The 20603-nt window shown below is 43.0% G+C and overlaps 1 protein-coding gene across 2 annotated transcripts in view; it reads left to right on the plus strand.

Annotated features, from left to right (window-relative positions):
- Positions 1-20603, plus strand: part of LOC118385373 (transportin-1) — a 64962-nt gene that overhangs the window by 18158 nt on the left and 26201 nt on the right. For both annotated transcript variants that reach the window (XR_004826012.2, XM_035772465.2), the window contains exons 6-11: positions 15364-15497; positions 16523-16604; positions 17714-17836; positions 18182-18300; positions 18673-18733; positions 19201-19378. Coding sequence is in view for 1 of the 2 variants with exons in the window: in XM_035772465.2 (XP_035628358.2) it covers positions 15364-15497; positions 16523-16604; positions 17714-17836; positions 18182-18300; positions 18673-18733; positions 19201-19378 (697 nt within the window). In the remaining variant the exon portion in view is untranslated. The remainder of the gene's footprint in view (positions 1-15363; positions 15498-16522; positions 16605-17713; positions 17837-18181; positions 18301-18672; positions 18734-19200; positions 19379-20603) is intronic.

Consider the following 20603-nt stretch of genomic DNA (forward strand, 5'->3'; position numbering starts at 1 on the left):
GGGGTGAGTTTGGTTTAGGATAGAGGTTGGTTTGAGAGTCGTTGTCTCGTCGCTGTAATCTGTGGATTTATCAGAGATTATCTGTGTTTGAATGAGTGACCTTGACGTTTTGAATGAGTGATCTGGTTTTCTTGTCCTTTTTCACATTCAATACCAGACACAAGCAAAAAATATGTAGGTGTCTGTTTGTTAGTGTTCCTGTGTACTTCTCTGGAGAGGGGTGGTCAAATAAAGCAGCATCTGGATGGAGTCCTGCTGACCGACTCAGTTGAAGGGAAATACTCACAGCTGGATAGGAACTAACCCAAAACTGCAGCTTATTCAACATGAAATCACTTATATTATCCCTCTTTCTTTCTCTCTATCTTTTATACCAGTGAATATAATCTGACCTCATTTCTTGACTGGCTCTCGCCATGACCAAGAATACCGTCTTTGGTTATGAGTTAAGAGCAAGCCAACAAGATCAAAGTGGTGGTGCTTAGGTTAAGCTTTTTTTTTTTGGGGGGGGGGGGTATTTTTAGCACTTAATCACATTTGGTGTCAATGTTGGGTGGCTGCCCTAGTATTAGTGTTACTAACACAACTATTAGAATGACTTATTATTGCAGAAGTGAGGTTAAAGGGATGGATACAATGCTACTGTACTTTTAGACTTCCAGTCATTGTGCTAAAGCTAGTTAGCATTCGCTCCTGAAACTAACACTTAACTTCCTTCATAATAAAAAATAAAATAAAAGCTGTATCCATTTTTGTCAGAATCTCAAGGGAATCTCACAGTATCCCTCATAGTTGACACAGCAGATCTGTGGATAGTCAATCGATCAGTCAGATTTCTGATCTTCATTCATTTAATGTGTCATCATGCCATGTTTGGGGGACATTTTAAGAGTAAAGCCCTATACTATGTATGTGATTTGAGAAGGTAGCGAGGTAATGTAACTTTGGTCAACTCTGAGTTCAACTCTGAATAACTGGTACCATGAAAGTGGCTCACCTATTAGCCAGGTAAATGTATATGGCAACAAATCCTCCAGAACTAACCTACTCCCGGGCAGGCTAACTCCATTTATCCTGAATGTAGTGCAGGGCTCAACAATAACTTGTTTACTTGTCCGGGACAAGTAAAATAACATTTAAAAAAATCACAATATCAAGCAATTACTCCGATATGAATTGGATCAGTGAGGCCAACACTGTGTTCTTGGGGACCTTCAATGCTTCAAAAAGTGTTTTGGTATCCTTCCCCAGATCTGTGCCTCGACACAATCCTGTCGTAGAGCTCTACGGACAATTCCTTCTACCTCATGGCTTGGTTTTTGCTCTGACATGCACCATCAACTGTGGGACCTTATATTGACAGGTGTGCCTTTCCAAATCATGTCCAATCAATTGAATCTACAATCAAGTTGTAGAAACATCTCAAGGATGATCAATGGAAACAGGATGCACCTGAGCTCAATTTCGAGTCGTATATAGCAAAAGGGTCTGAATACTTATGTAAATGAGGTATTTCATAAAAATAAAATATATATTTGCTAAATTGCTAAACCTGTTTTCACTTTGTTATTATGGAGTATTGTGTGTAGATTGAGGAACAAACTGTATTTAATCCATTTTAGAATAATGCTGTCACAAAATGTGGAAAAAGTCTAGGTCAGAATACTTTCCAAATGCAGTGTACATAAATAAAAAAGCCTACATGTCAGTGTAGGTGGTATTGGCTACAGCCTCTTGTCCAAGCTGATGCAGTAAGGCCCGAGAAGGTGTGGTATATGGCCAGTATGCCACGGCTAATGGCTGTTCTTACGTACGACGCGACGCGGGCTGCCTATACACAGCCCTTTGCCGTGGTATCTTGGCCATATATCACAAGCGCCCGAGGTGCCTTATTGCTATTATAAACTGGTTACCAACATAATTACAGCAGTACAAATACATGTTTTGTCATACCCGTGGTATACGGTCTGATATACTCTGGCTGTTAGCCAATCAGCATTCAGGGTTTAAACCACCCAGTTTGTAATGATTGATAATTAACGTCAAAAGGCTTGATTCTGTCGACATACTTGAGGCATGGTTCGTTGGTCCGTCGAGCTTATAATATGAAAAAATAAAACGATCAGCATTTCAAGATAAGTATTTTGCATCAACCATTGCTTTTGTAGTCTGTTTTGAACAGTATCAATATATTTAATTTTGAGGAGGAGGGAATTATTTAAAAAAGAAATAAGTAAACTGAACAAAAATATAGTGTTAAGTGTTGGTTTCATGAGCTGAAATAAAACATCCCAGGAATTTTCCATACGCACATAAAGCTTATTTCTCTAAAATATTGTGCATACATTTGTTGACATCCCTTAGGGATAGTGAGCATTTCTCCTTTGCCAAGATAATCCCTCCACCTGACGGGTGGCATATCAAGAAGCTGATTAAACAGCATGATCATTACACAGGTGCACCTTGTGCTGGGGACAAAAGGCCACTTGAACGTGCAGTTTTGTCACAACACAATGTAACAGATGTCAAGTTTTGAGCGAGCGTGCAATTGGCATGCTGACTGCAGGAATGTTCACCAAAGCTGTTACTAGAGAATTTAATGTTAATTTCTCTACCATAAGCCGCCTCCAACCATTTTTGAGAATTTGGCCTCACAACCACAGCCAACGTGTAACCACGCCTGCCCAGGACCTCCACATCCGGTTTCTTTTCCTGCGGGATCGTCTGAGACCAGCCACCCAGACAGCTGATGAAAATTTCTGTCTGTATTAGAATATTATAGTATTTTTGTCTGTAATAAAGTCATTTTTTGGTGTAAAAACTCATTCTGATTGGCTGGGACTGGCTCCCAGGTGGGTGGACCCATGCCCTCCCAGGCCACCTATGGCTGCGGCCTTGCCCAGTCGTGAAATCCATAGATTAGGGTTTAAGGAATTTATTTCAATTGACTGATTTCCTTTTTACATGAACTGTAACTTGGGCTCCCGAGTGGCGCATGGCGCAGCAGTCTAAGCCACTGCATCTCAGTGCTTGAGGCTTCACTACAGACACCCTGGTTCGAATCCAGGCTGTTCACAACCAGCCATGATTGGGAGTCCCGTAGGGCAGCGCACAATTGGCCCAGCGTCGTCCGGGTTTAGCCGGTGTAGGCCATCATTGTAAATACAAATTTGTTAACTGAATTGCCTAGTTAAATTTTATTTTTTGTTCAGTATATTTGGTTGTAATTGTAATGTTGCAGTATTTTATAGGCTAGCAAGGGTGGCCATCCTCCAGGAGAGCCTTAAAGGGGCAGTGTTGTATTTTGAGACCAGCTTGAATATGCAAAGAAGCCAATGGGCAGGGTGTTTTTCTGCATTTTCTTCCGATTCTCGATGGTAAACAAATATGGTAATGTAGGTTATTTTGTAATGTGGTTCCTTGCATCATACAATGATGAAACTTATTTGTCTTTAATTTTTTTTTTTAATTGTTAGGTGTGCAAAATAAGGTGCTTGTGCACGGATTTTCATTTTTTAAAAATGTAACCTTTGTTTAAACAAATTCTTATTTTCAATGACGGCCCAGTGGGTTAAATGCCTTGTTCAGGGGCAGAACGACAGATTTTTACCTTGTCAGCTCAGGGATTTGGTCGAGCAACCTTTCGGTTACTGGCCCAACGCTCTAACCACTAGGCTACCTGCCAAAGACTGCAATAATGATAAGTAATAATATTAAGACGGTACTTCAAGCTTATTTCACACGATAGCCTGCTGAATTTGCAAGGTAACTTTTCTTTCCTTTTTACTTCGGCACATGAAAACGTGGCACTGACTCGCCCATGGATTGATGTTTCAGCATTATCAGTGAAGAGTTTGGCGTTTTGACTAGCCATGTGACCCGCATCCACAGAGTTATAGCCTTCTCTCTGCTATCCTGTGCTCATAGATATTCAAGTCAGGGAGAGGGTTAGAAAAATCCACTAAATGCATTTGATGATCAAACTACGAAGGAATGAATGGAGTGTGTTTGCATGGAGGCTAGCGTATTTTAAATACCAATTTGATTGGGGCGTCATACTTTGTATCAAGCCCGGTGCTGCTGATGCAGAGTTGCATCGTGGGAAAACACTCCCTTGCAACAGCCCCAAAAATAGCCTGGCTGTCCCAGGATTCTTTGCGGTGGCCCCTGGCGGCTTGCCAGCAGCAGTAAATATAAAGCCACACACTCGCGCCTCACAAATGAGCTGATTTGAGGGTGCCACACACACAGAGTTCTTCATATACACTAGTGATGGGGAGAGGGGGTAATCAACGCAGTTAAATGTAATTATATTATATGGATGCTTTGACACTCGATTTGTAAAAATAAATGTGTGTTTATATATATCTATCTCAAAATGTTTTCGCAAGCACTAGTCTGCTGTAGCTTGTTCTCCATCCTTTAAAAACAAATAGTGAGTCAACATGTTTTCAGCACTTGTTTTCTCATGCCCTCTTGTCTCTGTGTCAGACATCGTGAGCCATATATTTGGAACATCAAATTGCAATAAATATGCAATATCAACTCGCAATACATATAGAAAAACATGAGAATCCAATATATCGTATCGGCACCTAAGCAACGTGATATCACCCCTGGACAGTAGCCTCCATACAGATTTGTGGCTGGGGATCACTGTGTTCTGAAGGACACACACAGACAGGTGAGCTCACACACCTGCGTGCATTCACTTACAGTAAAGCCCAGACATACCCTCTCATTTTCTTCTTACTCACTTGTGTGTAGTGTTGATTGGACACAGACAGCACATGACCTTTGTACTTCAGAATGACCTAATCTTGGCATGATGACAGATTAGTGTCTCCACTTCCTTTTAACATCTCTTTGAACCTGTGTGTGTGTGTGTGTGTGTGTGTCAATGGCTCATTCAGATCTACACAATATACATGCCATTGATAATTTACCATGGAAGCATGGATCACTCTCTTATAGTCTAACACTTAAATATGCCCCAGTGCTATCTTCAACGGGACACAATCTGGACTCCTCAAAGGGAATCCAAGTAAAGCCGACGGGAGATCGAGTTGACCCTTACGCCTGGGCCTGCCAGACATCCCAAAGGAAAGCCTGTACAATAGTTCTCACTATTGCCACAGGGTGTTCCTCCCAACACAGAGCTGGTTCAGAAGCAGAGATTTCCCTCCGTTATTTTCTGCGGTGGAGCTGGAGTGAGCTGTGATTTTGTTTTGGTAGTACTCTTCAGGCAGACGGGCGGGTACTCCTAGGGTTTGTTGTACTCGGCTAGAGGAACCTCGTCAAGTCGGTTTAGAAGTGTCGCCTTGAGATCTGCGTAGCCTAGTTCTGCTGTTTTTAATTTGCTGAAAGAGTAGTTGCATTCATCAGAGAATACAAATAGTATGCATGTAGCGTATTAGGCCTGCTGTTAATATGTCAGTGATTGATGTGAGTTATTCAGAGCATATGGATGAGCCTCAGCCGGGTCATGTTACAGGCAGCCGTTGGACTTCTATAAATTCTAGCTGACTGGTACATTTGTGTGTGTGTGTGTGTGTGTGTGTGTGTAAAAAAAAAAAAGGCATTCCACTGACTGAGCTCTTTGGCAGTGGTCCTAAAAGCTTTGCGTGGTACAGGGCTCTGGGTAGCATATTATGTGAGTTGACGACCTCAAAGTCTACTGGGCCTCAAAGGCAGTGCTATTGGCACTGGGTGGCGTGGCTCTGATTTTGGCTATGAGCAGTGTCTTTTATGTGTTTATACATAAAGATGATCCTTCAGCGGCTGGCCTATTACTAGATTATCCACATCACACACTGTTTTGAGCTGTGTATGTTAAAATCCTTATTGCACCCAGACTATATTTGTGTTGAAATATGCAGTGCTCTCAGACACAATCTTGAGTTGCTGTGCTGCATTCTCATTGTCTGCGTTTTGCCCTCCTGCTCTCCCAAGTATTAGATGAATCTCAGTCCCTCTGTCTGCACTGAGATCCCTGTGAGCTGAGTAGATTCTACCGCAGTGTGGAATGGAAATGCTAACTAGGTTTGGCAATTTTACGATTGAATTGTCTACCATCGTTGATGGTGACAACATCGTGATGTCACATGATTGTTTTAGCTTGTTTGAATTTGACTGTAGTCTGGCAGTGAGCACACAGCAGGGCAACATGCCAAATTGTATTTTCCCTAAATGCCATAGCCTTCATTTTCTTTCTTTAACCTTTTATTTTATTAGAGGGTCATACTGAGACCAAGCTCTCTTTTACAGATGAGCCCTGAATTACAGAAAATGCATACATCCAAATTGAAATACAAAACGAAAGCAGAAAGGAAAAACACTGTCATAAACACGTTCATCTGTAATAAGGTCTTCAATCAGCTTTCTGAATTGGGCTAGAGGCACCAAAACATAAAATTTAAGAACATTTTGAAGATTGTTCCAAAAATAAGGTCTAAGAAAATTGAAAGTTGATTTACCGAACTCCGTAGAGACCAAAGGAATTTCCAGAGTTAGCCATCCCTGAGACTTGGTGTGGTAACTTGTTTAAAGTTTTGTAATGATGTTGGGTACAGAGGGACTTTTTTTGTAGACTATACAATCGTATATCAACAATGTTAGGACGGGAAAATGTGTCATTCCAGACGTCACCCAACCCTAATGCTAACTCCACACAGGTGTCTGTCTCTCTGGCCGTCAGCACAGCAGTCACTACGACCGCAGACCGCGTCCGAACCGGTTCTGTCTCTTGTCACAGCAATACCCCTCTCTCTACCCCTCTCTCCCCGTTTCCCCTTCCTGTTCCCATTCTCCTCTGTCACCCCTTTCCCTCTCTTCCCCTCTTCCCTCTGCGGCCCTCGCTCTATAAAAAGGCCAGAGCAGGTATGTGTGTGGGATGTCACCTCATGCTTATAGAATATTGGCTGATTGCTTAATTTAGGTTTTGCTGGAGATCCGTTTTTACTGTGGTGATTAACGGGCGGTTGGAAGGTGCTGGTCGACTGACCGAACAACCAAGTGCTTTCTCATTCAGACACTGTACATTGTACTGTATACTCTACCATTGTTGTCTGGACATAGCTTTCTAACAGAGGATAAAGGAGTAATAACATTTCTTTTTAAATATAATCTCTTTCTCTCTCTCAACCGCCTCTGATTTCTTTTGCATAGTTGTAATTCTTGCATGTTTCCACAACAAGGCTCATAGTCTTACCAGGACTGTCCAGGTTAATTGGAATATGCTCTTAGTCTGACTGCCCTCCCGCTTTCTCTGCTGCTTACACACACACAAATACCTGTCCCAGTCATCAGAAGCCGCAAAAATATGTTTGTGCAAAAATAAATGAATGAATGCTAGCTATGTTTTTCCTGGTTGGATGTAATCTTGGTAACCTTTTTGAATGTTAGGACTAGGGATATACATTTTGTCTTAATGTTTTAGTGCCATTTAAAAAAACTAACATAAATACAAAAAGTTAAGTGACAAGTTCAGATGTGGTTCTACGTATGACCGCTAGGGGGCAATGCAGTTCAATCTACCACGGTCTTCTATCTACCTGTCGTTGCCACAGTAACAAAATCATAAAGCCTGTTTTTTTTTATTTATTTAGTAGGCAAGTCCGTTAAGAACAAATTCTCATTTACAATGACGGCCAAACCCGGATGACACTGGGCCAATTGTGCGCCTCTTGTCCCTCTTGTTGCGAGGACTGCAGGGGGGAGCTCAGGCTTGTTCTTTTGAACTGTGCCAACCATGGTATCTTCCTCTTCAGGAGCTGCTGTCGGAGTTCATAAGAGGTAAAGAAATTGTTCCATGGGACATTGTGCCCCCTCAGTCCATCTGTCACATCAAGCACAACCCGCACCCCCTGGTTCTTCTCCAGGCCTCCACTGGTCGGCTTCCCTGTGTAGACTTACATCTTCCAAGTGTAGCTGGATTGTGCGTCACAGGCCACCCATATCTTGATGCCATACTTTGCTGGGCATATACTGCCGGAAAGGACGGCAACCTATTGACAAAAGAGATTACTATCAGTAATTTAGTATCAGTGTCACAGAAAACAATAACAAAAATCAAGGATATTACAGCAATACATAATAAAATGAACAGTGAAAATCACTTACATTACAGATATGACAATAAAAATGTACCTCTGAATGGAACCAGTTGCTTATATACTGTTACTGCAGGCCCAGGGTTGTAGAGGATTGGCAGACGCTCAATCCACTTCTCCCAAACATCTCTTATGGTCGTTCGTTTGTCTCTCACACGTCTTGCAGGTCTTGACTCATGGTTATCAAACCGTAGCATTCTTGAGAATGTGTGAAAGACTCAGTGGCATCGTGGCACGGAAAATCGCCCTTCCACTCAGAATCCCAGAGACCACATGTAGCCTCGCCTCGGGACCTATACACACCTGCTAAGATTAGCAGCCCTGTGTAGGCACGCAGGTCAATCTCATCCATCCTTTTCCAGTTGTCTCCATATTTACAGAAACCCTCCAAATTTGTCATCTCCAGGATGATTTTTTTCGATGGCTGGTGTGATGACATGTAGAATGTTGAGGCGATGTCCTGGGCATGGGCAACTGCATGTCTTGTGGGCCCTGGGGTCATCCTTATGACATGTTGTGCTGCCATCCTGCCCTGGGTGTCATATGGTGACAAGGACCATTATTTTGCTGTTCTTTTCCAGAACTGTCTCTCTTTCAGCTTGGGGTATTTCTTCATCTGAAGATGCTGCATCATTCTCAGGGTTGTATTCTTCCCTGTCTTCTTCAGATACTTTCTCCTCTTCTAAATCATGGTTTCCTTATTCCTCCTGGACATCTTAATAAATCAGGTCTAGGACCTGTTGGGCACTGTAACGTGCACTCATGGCTTCAGCAAAGAGAGAACTGGGGGGACTGTCATCTGCAGCACCTTTATAGCCTCTGACTGCATTCCCCATTAGTAAACAATGCTTTCAAGAAATGTTTATTTTGCCAGAAATTTAGTTTATTTAGTTTATTTAGTCAAATTGTTTTTATTTTTTTCTGTGAACTTGAGTCGTGCGGGGTCGCTGAGGGGAAATGCTGCACATGCACAAGAGTTTTGTCTGAGTTCAATCAGTAGCACACAATCTAAATTTCCCATTGTCTTTGTGGTTTTTGTGGTGTGTAAATGATTTTATAACTGCCGGGTCAAAAATGACTCTAGGACAATATTTGTACCCTTGGTCGAGAACCGCTTTCATGGAAATATGAACAAAGGCGATGTTTCACTTTTTCTAATGTTGGGTCACACTAGGAAAGGTCCAGTTGAAAAATGTCAGGGGGTTTTCTCTGCAGTTAACATAGTGGTGGGTCATTTTTTTTTTGCCCTTAAAACAACACAACCCTAACCATACTGCTAACCTTATGCCTAACCTTAAATTAATAAATGTTTACGATATAGCCCATCCCAAAATGTTTTGACTGTGGTAACTAGTGGAAACCCTACCAGACGGCACACACCTTACTGCTGTCCCACACCCACTCAGCGCAGTGGTATTAACTTCTTGGCGCACTCATCCCTTTAGCGGGATCATTTTCGTCAACATCCGCTGAATTGCAGAGCGTCAAATTAAATGACAAAATATATGTAATTTTCATGAAATTACAAGTGCAATATATCAAAACACAGCTTAGCTTGTTACAGTTTAGTTTAGCGTGTCAGATTTAAAAAAAGCTTTTCGGCAATAGCTATCCAAGCGCTTATGTTAGGACATCTAGAGGAAGTGGTACTCGCTAAGCAAGCAGTACAAACAGCTAGCAGCAAAGTAGATTGATCAGAAAAGCAATAAAATGAATCTCTTACCTTTTTGATGATCTTCGGATGTTTGCACTCACGAGACACCCAGTTACACAATACATGTTCCTTTTGTTCCATAAAGATGATTTTTTATATCCAAAATACCTCCATTTGGTTGGCGTGTTATGTTCAGAAATCCTCAGGCTCGAGCTGTCATGACAGGGCAGACAAATTCTAATTGTATCTGTAAAGTTCGTAGAACCATGTCAAACGTTTTTTATAATCAAATTAGGTTGTTTTTACAATATATAATCGATAATATTTCAACCGAATTACAGCTTCTTCAATAGGAGAGAGAGGGAGAGAACATATCTGCTCCATTCTGTTGGCGCATGCAAAACGCTGCTGGCACCCAGCCATCCAATGACGCGATGTGATCTTTCACGCTCATTTTTCAGAAGTAAAGCCTGAAACTGTCTAAAGACTGTTCACACCATGTGGAAGCCATAGGAAAAGGAATCTGGTTGATATCCCTTTAAATGGAAAAGAGAGCTTTCAGGAAAAACAGCACTTCCTGGATGGATTTTCCTCAGATTTTCGCCTGCAATATCAGCTCTGTTATACTCACAGACAATATTTTGTGTTTTCTATCCTAATCTGACAATCATATGCATATTCTGGTCCTGAGAAATAGGCAATTTCATTTGGGTACGTTTTCATCAAAATACTGCCCCCTACACTCAAAAGGTTAATGCCGTTGTAGGTTCTCTGTTGTGTGCCTCTTCTCCATGTTCTGTTGCCAGTACCTACTTCATGTTCCACTTCTCATCAATGTGATTGCTTGTTGCAGTGATGTATGACAGCATATTCATAGACATCTAACATTTATTTTTTAAAACATTTTATTTAACTAGGCAAGTCGGTTAACAATATATTCTTATTTACAATGACGGCCTACCCCGGCCAAACCCTAACCCGGACGACGCTGGGCCAATTGTGCGCCGTGCTATGGGACTCGCAATCACCCGGTTGTGATACAGCCTGGAATTGAATCGGGGTCTCTAGTGACACCTCTAGCACTGAGATGCAGTGCCTTAGACCGCTCTAGCACTGAGATGCAGTGCCTTAGACCGCTGCGCCACTCGTGAGCCCTGTCTTAACGTTTAGCGAGGCTAGTTTTTAGATATGCCATTAGGGTATTAAAGCCAACATCCTCACATTGGCTGCATATCAACTGCATTACTGCAATCGTTTATTTAATCGGCGCTGGGATTTTTCTCACTCCTTATCGCACTTCTGGCAGAAACGGGTTGTCATCCCTTTCAGCATTGCACCTGTACTGCCTCTGTAGCTCAATTCCACTTCGCAAAGTTTGCATTTCATCACCCTCTCATCTAACTTCTCAAAGTAGCGTATTGCCATACAGGACTTTCTCACTCTCTGAAATTTTTCTTACAGATAATGACGATGACGTGCGGCACACTTTTTATCCGTGGCATATCAATTGAAAGATGCACATCTCCTAATGTTACAGCATTTATTTTTTCCCTTGATGATGATGATGATGATGATCGGGGCCTGTTAGTGATAGTTTTGTGATAACTGCACTGTGATTTTATGTTAACGATCCCGTTTAAACATTCACAGCCCTAGTTAAGGCAGCATATTGTATCAGTATGAAGAAACTGCTTCTTCAATAGAAATCTCCGATTACATTTGTAGACAATGTCATGGCGACGTTGGCTAGGGGAAACGCCTTCACAGTGCTTGCTTAGCGAGTACCACTTCCTCTCATTTCGGCCTATTCCTGTCGCAAACTCGGGTCCTCCGCTTCACAAACACACGTGGCCACCCTCAAGCGTCTTAGCCGATCGTGCCACCTCCAAAAGCTCGATAATGAGGCGACGCAAGCAGGACATTTTAAGGCTGAGGAGTACATGTCACAAATCCCCATGTGCTACACTTGCTAAGCTCATGTTCAGAAGCACGTCATCAGGTCTAAAGGTTTAGAAAGTGGCCAAATTTGTATTTTTAGCTATCCCATGAGTGTTTGCAAGTTCAGACAGATCATATCAGACAGATCGGCAGTATCTGATTTGAGAAAGTGCTGTCCCGTGTATCTCCAGTAAATATAATGTCCGTTCTAGAATGTCCTTCTAGCCAATCAGAAATGAATTAGAACAATTAACCAATAAGGACCGAGGAGGTGTGGTATATGGCAAATATACCACAGCTAAGGGCTGTTCTTATGGACAACGCAACGTGGAGTGCCTGGATATAGCCCTTAACCTTTGCCTACACAGTCTCCATCCTAATAGGCTGCATCCACTTCCTTGTAAGCTATATCATTGCTGACCTTGGTTTAACCTTGGTTGTACCGGCTGTCTCTCATACAGACCGAAACCTTATTTTCTTTAACCACATCGTCTCGGTCTCAGTCTCTAAGCTGACTGGTTGGAAGGAAAGAGCGCCCGCCCTGGAAATGGTTACCTAGGAAACGGCCCTCAGACAGCACCGCTGCCACGGCCGCCGTGGTCTTTGTTGCATTCCTCTCCGTGTGTGTAATGTATGACTGACGGCATATTGAATTTGTCTGCCACTGCCGTCAATCCCAGAATATATATTTCCCTGGGCTGCATTATCATTATTTACAGACAGAACTGCAAATCATCAGCTGCATTCAAACATGATGCAGGCCTACATCGTCAATGTCCTCATTAGATTTAGACAATGGAGCTTTTTAAGGGGCTTGTGCTTATTTGTGTGTACATTGCCTTCAGAAATTATTCATAACCCTTGACGTATTCCATGTTTTGTTCTAGCCTGAATTCAAATGTATTTAAAAAAAATAATAATAATAATCTCACCCATCGACACACATTGCCCTACAATGACCGTGAAAGCATGTTTTTAGAAATGTATTGAAAATAAAATCCAGAAATATCTAATTTACATAAGTATTCACACCCCTAAATCAATACTTTGTAGAAGCACCTTTGGCAGAGATTACAGCTGTGAGTCTTTCAGGATAAGTCTCTAAGAGCTTTGCACACCAGGATTGTGCAATATGTGCATATTCTTTTTTTGAATCGTCAAACTCTGTCAAATTGGTTGTTGATCATTGCTCGACAACCATTTTCAGGTCTTGCCATGGATTTTCAAGTAGATTTAAGTCAAAACTGTAACTCGGCCACTCAGGAACATTCACAGTTTTGTTGGTAAGCATCTCCAGTGTAGATTTGGCCTTGGTGTTTTAAGTTATGCTGAAAGGTGAAGTCATATCCCAGTGTCTGGTGGAAAGCAGACACAGATTTTCCTCTCGGGTTTTGCCTGTGCTTAGCTCCATTCCGTTTCTTTTTTATCCTGAAAAACTCCCCAGTCCTTAACGATTACAAGTTTACCCATAGCATGATGCAGCCACCACTATGTTTGAAAATATCAAGAGTGGTACTCAGTAATGTGTTGTATTGGATTTGCCCCAAACATAACACTTTGTATTCAGGACAAAAACTGAATTGCTTTGCCACATTTTTTGCAGTATTACTTTAGTGCCCTGTCGCAAACAGGATGCATGTTTTTGAATATTTGTATTTCGTACAGGCTTCCTTTTCACTCAGTTAGGTTCGTATTGTGGAGTAACTACAATGTTGTTGATCCATCCTCAGGAGAAAACTATCACGGCAATTAAACCCCCTAACTGTTTTAAAGTCCCCATTGGCATCATGGTGAAGTCATTGAGTGGTTTCCTTCCTCACAGGCAACTGAGTTAGGAAGGAAACCTGTAGTGATTGGGTGTATTGATACACCATCCAAAGTGTAATTTAATAACTTCACCATGCTCAAAGGGATTTTCAATATCTGCTTTTTTTTATACCCATCTACCAATAGGTGCCCTTCTTTGCGAGGCATTGGAAAACCTCCATGTGGTTAAATCTGTTTTGAAATTCACTGCTCGACTGAGGGACCTTAGAGATAATCGTATGTGTGGGCTACAGAGATGAGGTAGTCATTCAAAATATAATGACACTATTATTGCATGCAGCCTATAATGTGATTTAAGAAAATGTGTACTCCTGAAAGTATTTAGGCTTGCCATAACAAAGGGGTTGAATATTTACTCAAGACATTTCAACTTTACATTTTTTAAATTAATTTGTAAACATTTTGAAAACCACAATTCCGCTTTGACATTATGGTGTATTGTGTGTGGGCCAGTGTCAACTCTAAATGTAATCCATTTTAAATTAAGGCTGTAACACAACAAAATGTTGAAAAAGTCTAGGGGTGTGAATAGGCACTGTATATAATATACAGCTGTGATGTTTGCTAGTTTTGGGCTCAAGGTCATTGAGTGACTGAGGTTGGGATAAAATGATACATTTTAAGTGTGGAAAATAAGACACTCCTGTAGCGTAGTGCATAGACACATGTGGCTCTCATTGATACACTATGTATACTGAATCAAATTATTGGATTTGGCTATTTCAGACAAACCCGTTGCTGACAGGTGTATACAATTGAGCACCCAGCCATGCAAACATTGGCAGTAGAATGGCCTTACTGAAGAGCTCGGTGACTTTCTACGTGGCACCGTCATAGGATGCCACCTATCCAACAAGTCAGTTTTTCAAATGTCTGTCCTGCTAGAGCTGCCCCGGTCAACTAAGTGCGAAGTGGAAACGTTTAGGAGCAACAACGGCTCAGCCGCAAAGTGGTAGGCCACACAAGCTCACAGACGGGACCGCGGAGTGCTGAAATTGTCTGTCCTCGGTTGCAACACGCACTACATAGTTCCAAACTGCTTCTGGAAGCAATGTCAACAGAGAACTGTTCGTCGGGAGTTTCTTGCAATGGGTTTTTGCAAGAAGCGCCCGACGAACAGTTCTCTTTTGACATTGCTTCCAGAAGCAGTTTGGAACTCTGTAGTGTGTGTTGCAACCGAGGAAAGACAATTTCAGCACTCGGTGGTCCCGTCTGTGGAGGACCCAACTCCATTTTAATGCCCATGATTTTGGAATGAGATTTTCGACAAGCAGGTGTCCACATACCTTTCGTTGTGTATATCTAGCTGCTCTGCCAAGTGGACACCTGCTGGACTCATGTTTAGCGTGTGTGTGTGTGTGCTCACTGTGAGTGTGTACCAAACTGTATATCACGGAAGCGCTGTTGACCTTTATGGTAAAAACGTTCTTTACTTTAGTCGTTATAAAGCGACTACAGTACACACTGACTGCCTCTCCCTTGACTAGGCCTATAGTGTAGCTGTTTTTATGTTTAACCGTCAAATTCATCAGTACCTCCTGCTGTTCATTTCCTAATTTGGCCAGCCGGGTCTGGTTTATGTGTTTATGTGTCCTTGTGCTGACGTTAGATATAGTACTTGTCCTTTTTTATAGGTTGACTCAGGATTGATGGAGTGTGACATGTTTCCTGTCCATATGGTCTCTGCTCCATCTTCTGTCTTTGAGGCGACTGTCTGGCCCTGAAACATGTTGGTTAACCCTTCACCTCCTTCACCTTTCCTCTCGCTATCCCTTCCTCCTCTCTCTTGCTATTTTTCAATCTCTTTCTCTCTCCACCCCCCCTATCTTTTAGGGGGCGTTTGGAGCTCTTCAGAAAATCTGTGAGGACTCCGCAGAGGTCTTGGACAGTGACATGTTGGACCGTCCGCTCAATGTCATGATCCCAAAGTTCCTGCAGTTCTTCAAGCACAGCAGCCCCAAGATCAGGTACTGGCTATCTCTCCCGCTCCCCCTGCTCACTGCCTTCGTCTCTCCCTTAATCCTCACTCCTTGGCCAATGAGTTTCCTTAACAGCCCTTACCGCCTGATCAGGCACTCAAATTAAACCAAATATATTTATAAAGCTTTTTTTTACAGCAGTTGTCACAATGTGTAGGGTGCACTAATATGAAAAGTGTAAAATAAAATGTGAAAATACTACATGTCATATCCATCTTACCTCCTATATTGTTTTATGTCCTCTGGATTTTATGAAGAAAGATGACTAGTTCAACGGTGAGCCTTTCAGTTAGCCTCAGTTCGTGTACAGCATCCAGCCTAGCTGACTATTATAATTTTTGTTGTCTTTTTTTAGCCTCCATTGATTTAGTTGCCCTAATTTTGGCCATCATAAAAGGGTAAAAACTCCAATAACCTTTGAACGGATTATGATAAAGACATTAGGTTTGGACCATTGGTTTTCTTTAGAGGAGTATCTATCCAATTAATATATCTTACCCATTGGTCAAAAGATGCATTTTTGTTTGGAAACACTATAAAGTGACTTATAATAACCTGGCCTAGACCACAGACAGCAAGCTGAAGCACAGTGGTAAGCAAAAGTCCCTAGAAGGAATGACTGTACTCTAGTATGAGTGTACTGTACCTCCCTCTCTCACAGCCTTGCCTTTTTCCCCCACTCATCACTCCCGGGGGAGCCAACACTTTGCACCTCCTCTAATCGGTCCCAAAACAACCCATAGCCAAGTATTTATACAAAAAAATTGAGAGAAATTCACAGGCGCTTTGACCCAAAATGTCCCCTCACAACCCTCTTTCCTCAGGCTTATAGATTAAACTTTCTCTCTGATTTGTATCCATCCTTTGGTGTTATCAAGGTCTGAGATCCCAGATAGGAGACTGGAGAAAAGGGAGGTGGGGGGAGGAACAGAGACTGAGGCAGCGTTGATGAGGGGATCATGTGAATTTGTCTTGTGTGAAGTTAAGGTTTTAAAGGGCATGTTGTGTTGCAGGTCTCATGCCATCGCCTGCGTCAACCAGTTCATCATAAGTAGGACCCAGGCCCTCATGCTGCACATCGATGGCTTCATTGAGGCAAGTCTGACCCCGCAGTGACCTCTGACCTATACACTCTGACCTCTCATAACCCCCAGACAGCCCTGTAACTCTCTAATATGCCCACAAAGTCAGACACGTGGTATGGTATGAGGCTTATGTGACCCCTAAGTTATGTAAGCAAGTCATATACCACACGTACAAACACAACTAGCACATATTCCCCTTGACACACACAACACCTCTGCTGACCATCACACATAGCCATTAGATTATCACACACCCACCCCAGCCCTAAGACCCAGAAGGCGTCATCCAGGCAGGCAGGTATATGGCCTTAGTGCAGTGTGTTAGTGGGTTAGCTCTGAGCCTTTAGGCAGCACAACACTGTTCTACCCTAGCTTCAGTTCAGTACACAAACCCCAATTCCTCCGATTGGATCAGGGCTGGTAAGCCGTTGGAAGTAGATCAGGTTAACAACTGATGAGCTTAAATTCCAGCCAGCTGGGCCCTGGATGAGGACAGATGCACCCAGCACGGTGACGTTGACAATACATGACAGGCAGAAGAATATTGCAGGCGGATAAGGGATAAAGAAAAGGCTGCTGTTGAAAGTCCCTCTGTCTTTAGGTGTAGGGGTGAGAGAGCGGGCACTCGGCGTAGAAGAGGGACAGGTCACATGGAATCTGATTTGCATACTCTAAATTGGTTTATTTGTGTAGGGTGTTTTTTTTAAAGCTATTTTCACTGGAGTTTTTTATGTGATAACAGGCTGAAGGCCAGAGTTGATAGCATGCTTTGAGTAAAAGGAGATGGCTGTGGTCAGTAGAGGCTCAGGTGGTTGGTAGATGGCTAGAGGCTCAGTAGTTGGAAGTGGTACAGGTCAGACCTCAGGACGCACATGAAGACATTAATGTCTGAACTCAAGTAACCTTTCCTTGGCTCTATCTCAATTGCCCTAAAATGTGTCCTTATCTAGTCTCCTTCCCTTTGTCTTTAAGATTGGAAATGCGATTCAATAGTAATGGGATTATTATTATTATTATTATTATTATTTTACAAATAATGTAAAGTGAGGAATGACAGTCCCTTTGAGACTAGTGTGGGTACATAGGTGTACAATGTTTGACCCCCTTCCCTCCCTGTAGAACTTATTTGCCTTGGCGACTGATGAAGAACCGGAGGTGAGGAAGAACGTGTGCAGAGCTCTGGTCATGCTGCTGGAGGTCCGCATGGACCGTCTCCTACCACACATGCACAACATTATAGAGGTGAGACTAGGACTGGGGCTGGTTGGCGTCGGGCTGGGTGGCGTAGGACTGGGTGAGGGATATAGGCGGTTGAGATGGAGGGTGAGGGCGTGGGGAGGGATATAGAGATGAAAGAAGGGAGAAAAACAAACCAAGAGACTAGAATGGGTTCAGCTAAGTCTTTCATCACATGAGCTCAAGATGCCACCTAGTGGCCAAAAGCTATATTTCCCAACTTGATCCATAATCAGGTGATTGTGGCTGCCCAGCTTGTGGCCTTGGAATGGATCCTGAATATTGATGGAGGAAGTGCACTACAAGTATAATGCAAAAGGACACATTTTCCCCTGGTACTCTCCTTCTCAGTACATGCTGCAGAGGACTCAGGACCAGGATGAGAATGTGGCTCTGGAGGCCTGTGAGTTCTGGCTGACCCTGGCTGAACAGCCTGTATGTAAGGACGTTCTGTGTAACCACCTCTCCAAGTGAGTAACACAATTTACACGCACACACACACACACAGAGAGAACATCTCACAGATGATACTACAAGAATGTTAGATATGGCATATGGGAAAACAAAGACGGTCATAGCAGCACAAATGCTTTGTGACACATGCACAGTACAACACCAGCCTCCATATCAAAGCTTTAGCTAATAACATTTGCTCCAATCCCACACTAAGTCGTTCTAGACCTCACCCTTGGGTGTACTGTCCTCATCCTGTCACCCCGGCCATTGCTCAAGTGACATAGCTGTTAGAGCTCATCTGTTACACGGTGGTGACAATGCTGACGTGTAAATGTGGCCTGTCCTTGCCCCCTCTCCCCTACCCTCCATCCCCTGTCTATTTTCAGGCTGACTCCGGTGCTCGTCAACGGGATGAAGTACTCGGAGATCGACATAATTCTGCTCAAGGTCAGTCTGCTCCGAGTGTGAGCCAGGAAATGGATCTATGGGCTGCTAGACTGCTGCTGGACTGGAGACTGTGATTAAGATGTACTAGACACATCACACCTCAACCCTGGAGGAGGGAGAGGGTGGAGGGTATTGCAAGGCATATCAATCTTGTTGCTGTGCATGACTCTTGTCTCAACCTTGGGTATGTGTTGGTCCTGAGGTTTGAGTATAACCCGTCACTGACCTGTCACTATGGTTACAATTATATACATTCGTAAAGATTCATAAATATGTATGGGTCTCTGTCTGCTTGTAAGATTGTAGTCTGATAGGTTAACTGACAGCTACCCAGCTACAGCCTAAAGGCAGCTCAAGTAGTATAAATCATTTGAATTGCATATGTGTGTGTGTCTGTGTACACTTGCGAGTGTCTAACTTTGTGTTTTTGTGAGACTTGTGTGTTTAATTGTGTGAGTGTGTGTCAGGGTGACGTGGAGGAGGATGATGAGGCCATCCCTGACAACGAGCAGGACATCAGGCCCAGGTTCCACCGCTCCCGTACGGTTGCCCAGCAATACGAGGGTGACCGGGACGGCATTGAGGAAGATGACGATGAAGACGATGACCTGGAAGATGATGACACCATCTCTGACTGGAACCTCCGTGAGTGGACCTCTTTATCTGTTTTTCAAATTAAATCAAATTGTATTAGTCACATGTGCCGAATACAACTGTTGTAGACCTTACAGTGAAATGCTTACTTACGAGCCCCTAACCAACAATGCAGTTTTAAAAAATCTATGGATAAGAATAAGAAATAAAAGTAACAACTAATTAAAGAGCAGCAGTAAATTAACAATAGCGAGACTATATACAGGGGGGTACCGATACAGAGTCAAATGTGCAGAGGCACTGGTAATTTGAGGTAATATGTACATGAAGGTAGAGTTATTAAAGTGACTATGCATAGATGATAACAACAAAGAGTAGCAGCGGTGTAAAAGAGGGGGGTGGCGGCAATGCAAATAGTCTGGGTAGCCATTTGATTGAGGTGTTCAGGAGTCTTATGGCTTGGGGGTAGAAGCTGTTTAGAAGCCTCTTGGACCTAGACTTGACACTCCGGTACCGCTTGCTGTTCGGTAGCAGAGAGAACATTCTAAGACTGGAGTCTTTGACAATTTTTAGGGCCTTCCTCTGACACCTCTTGGTATAGAGTGATCAAATTGCCATAACAGGCAGGCAAGTTGCCATAACAGGCAGTGACGCAACCAGCCAGGATGCTCTCTGGTGCAGCTGCAGAACCTTTGAAAATCTGAGGACCCAGGCCAAATCTTTTCAGTCTCTTGAGGGGGAATAGGTTTTGTCGTGCCCTCTTCACGACTGTCCTCGTGTGCTTGGACCATGTTAGTTTGTTGTTGATGTGGACACAAAGGAACATGAAGCTCTCAACTTTCTCTACTGTAGCCCCATCAATGAGAATGGGGGTGTGCTCAGTCCTCTTTTTTCCTGCCTGGCTGTGCAGTCATGAGTGAACAGGGAGTACAGGAGGGGCCCCTGTGTTGAGGATCAGCATGGTGGATGTGTTGTTACCTACCCTTACCACCTGGGGGTGGCCCGTCAGGAAGTCCAGGATCCACTTGCAGAGGGAGGTGTTTAGTCCCAGGGTTCTTAGCTTAGTGATGAGCTTTGTGGGCACTATGGTGTTGAACGCTGATCTGTAGTCAATGAATAGCATTCTCACATAGGTGTTCCTTTTGTCCAGGTGGGAAAGGGCAGTGTGGAATGGAATAGAGATTGCATCATCTGTGGATATGTTGGGGCGGTATGCAAATTGGAGTGGGTCTAGGGTTTCTGGGATAATGTTGTTGATGTGAGCCATAACCAGCCT

The sequence above is a fragment of the Oncorhynchus keta genome, chromosome 6 (assembly GCF_023373465.1).
Source record: "Oncorhynchus keta strain PuntledgeMale-10-30-2019 chromosome 6, Oket_V2, whole genome shotgun sequence".
In the NCBI taxonomy this organism is placed as follows: domain Eukaryota; kingdom Metazoa; phylum Chordata; class Actinopteri; order Salmoniformes; family Salmonidae; genus Oncorhynchus; species Oncorhynchus keta.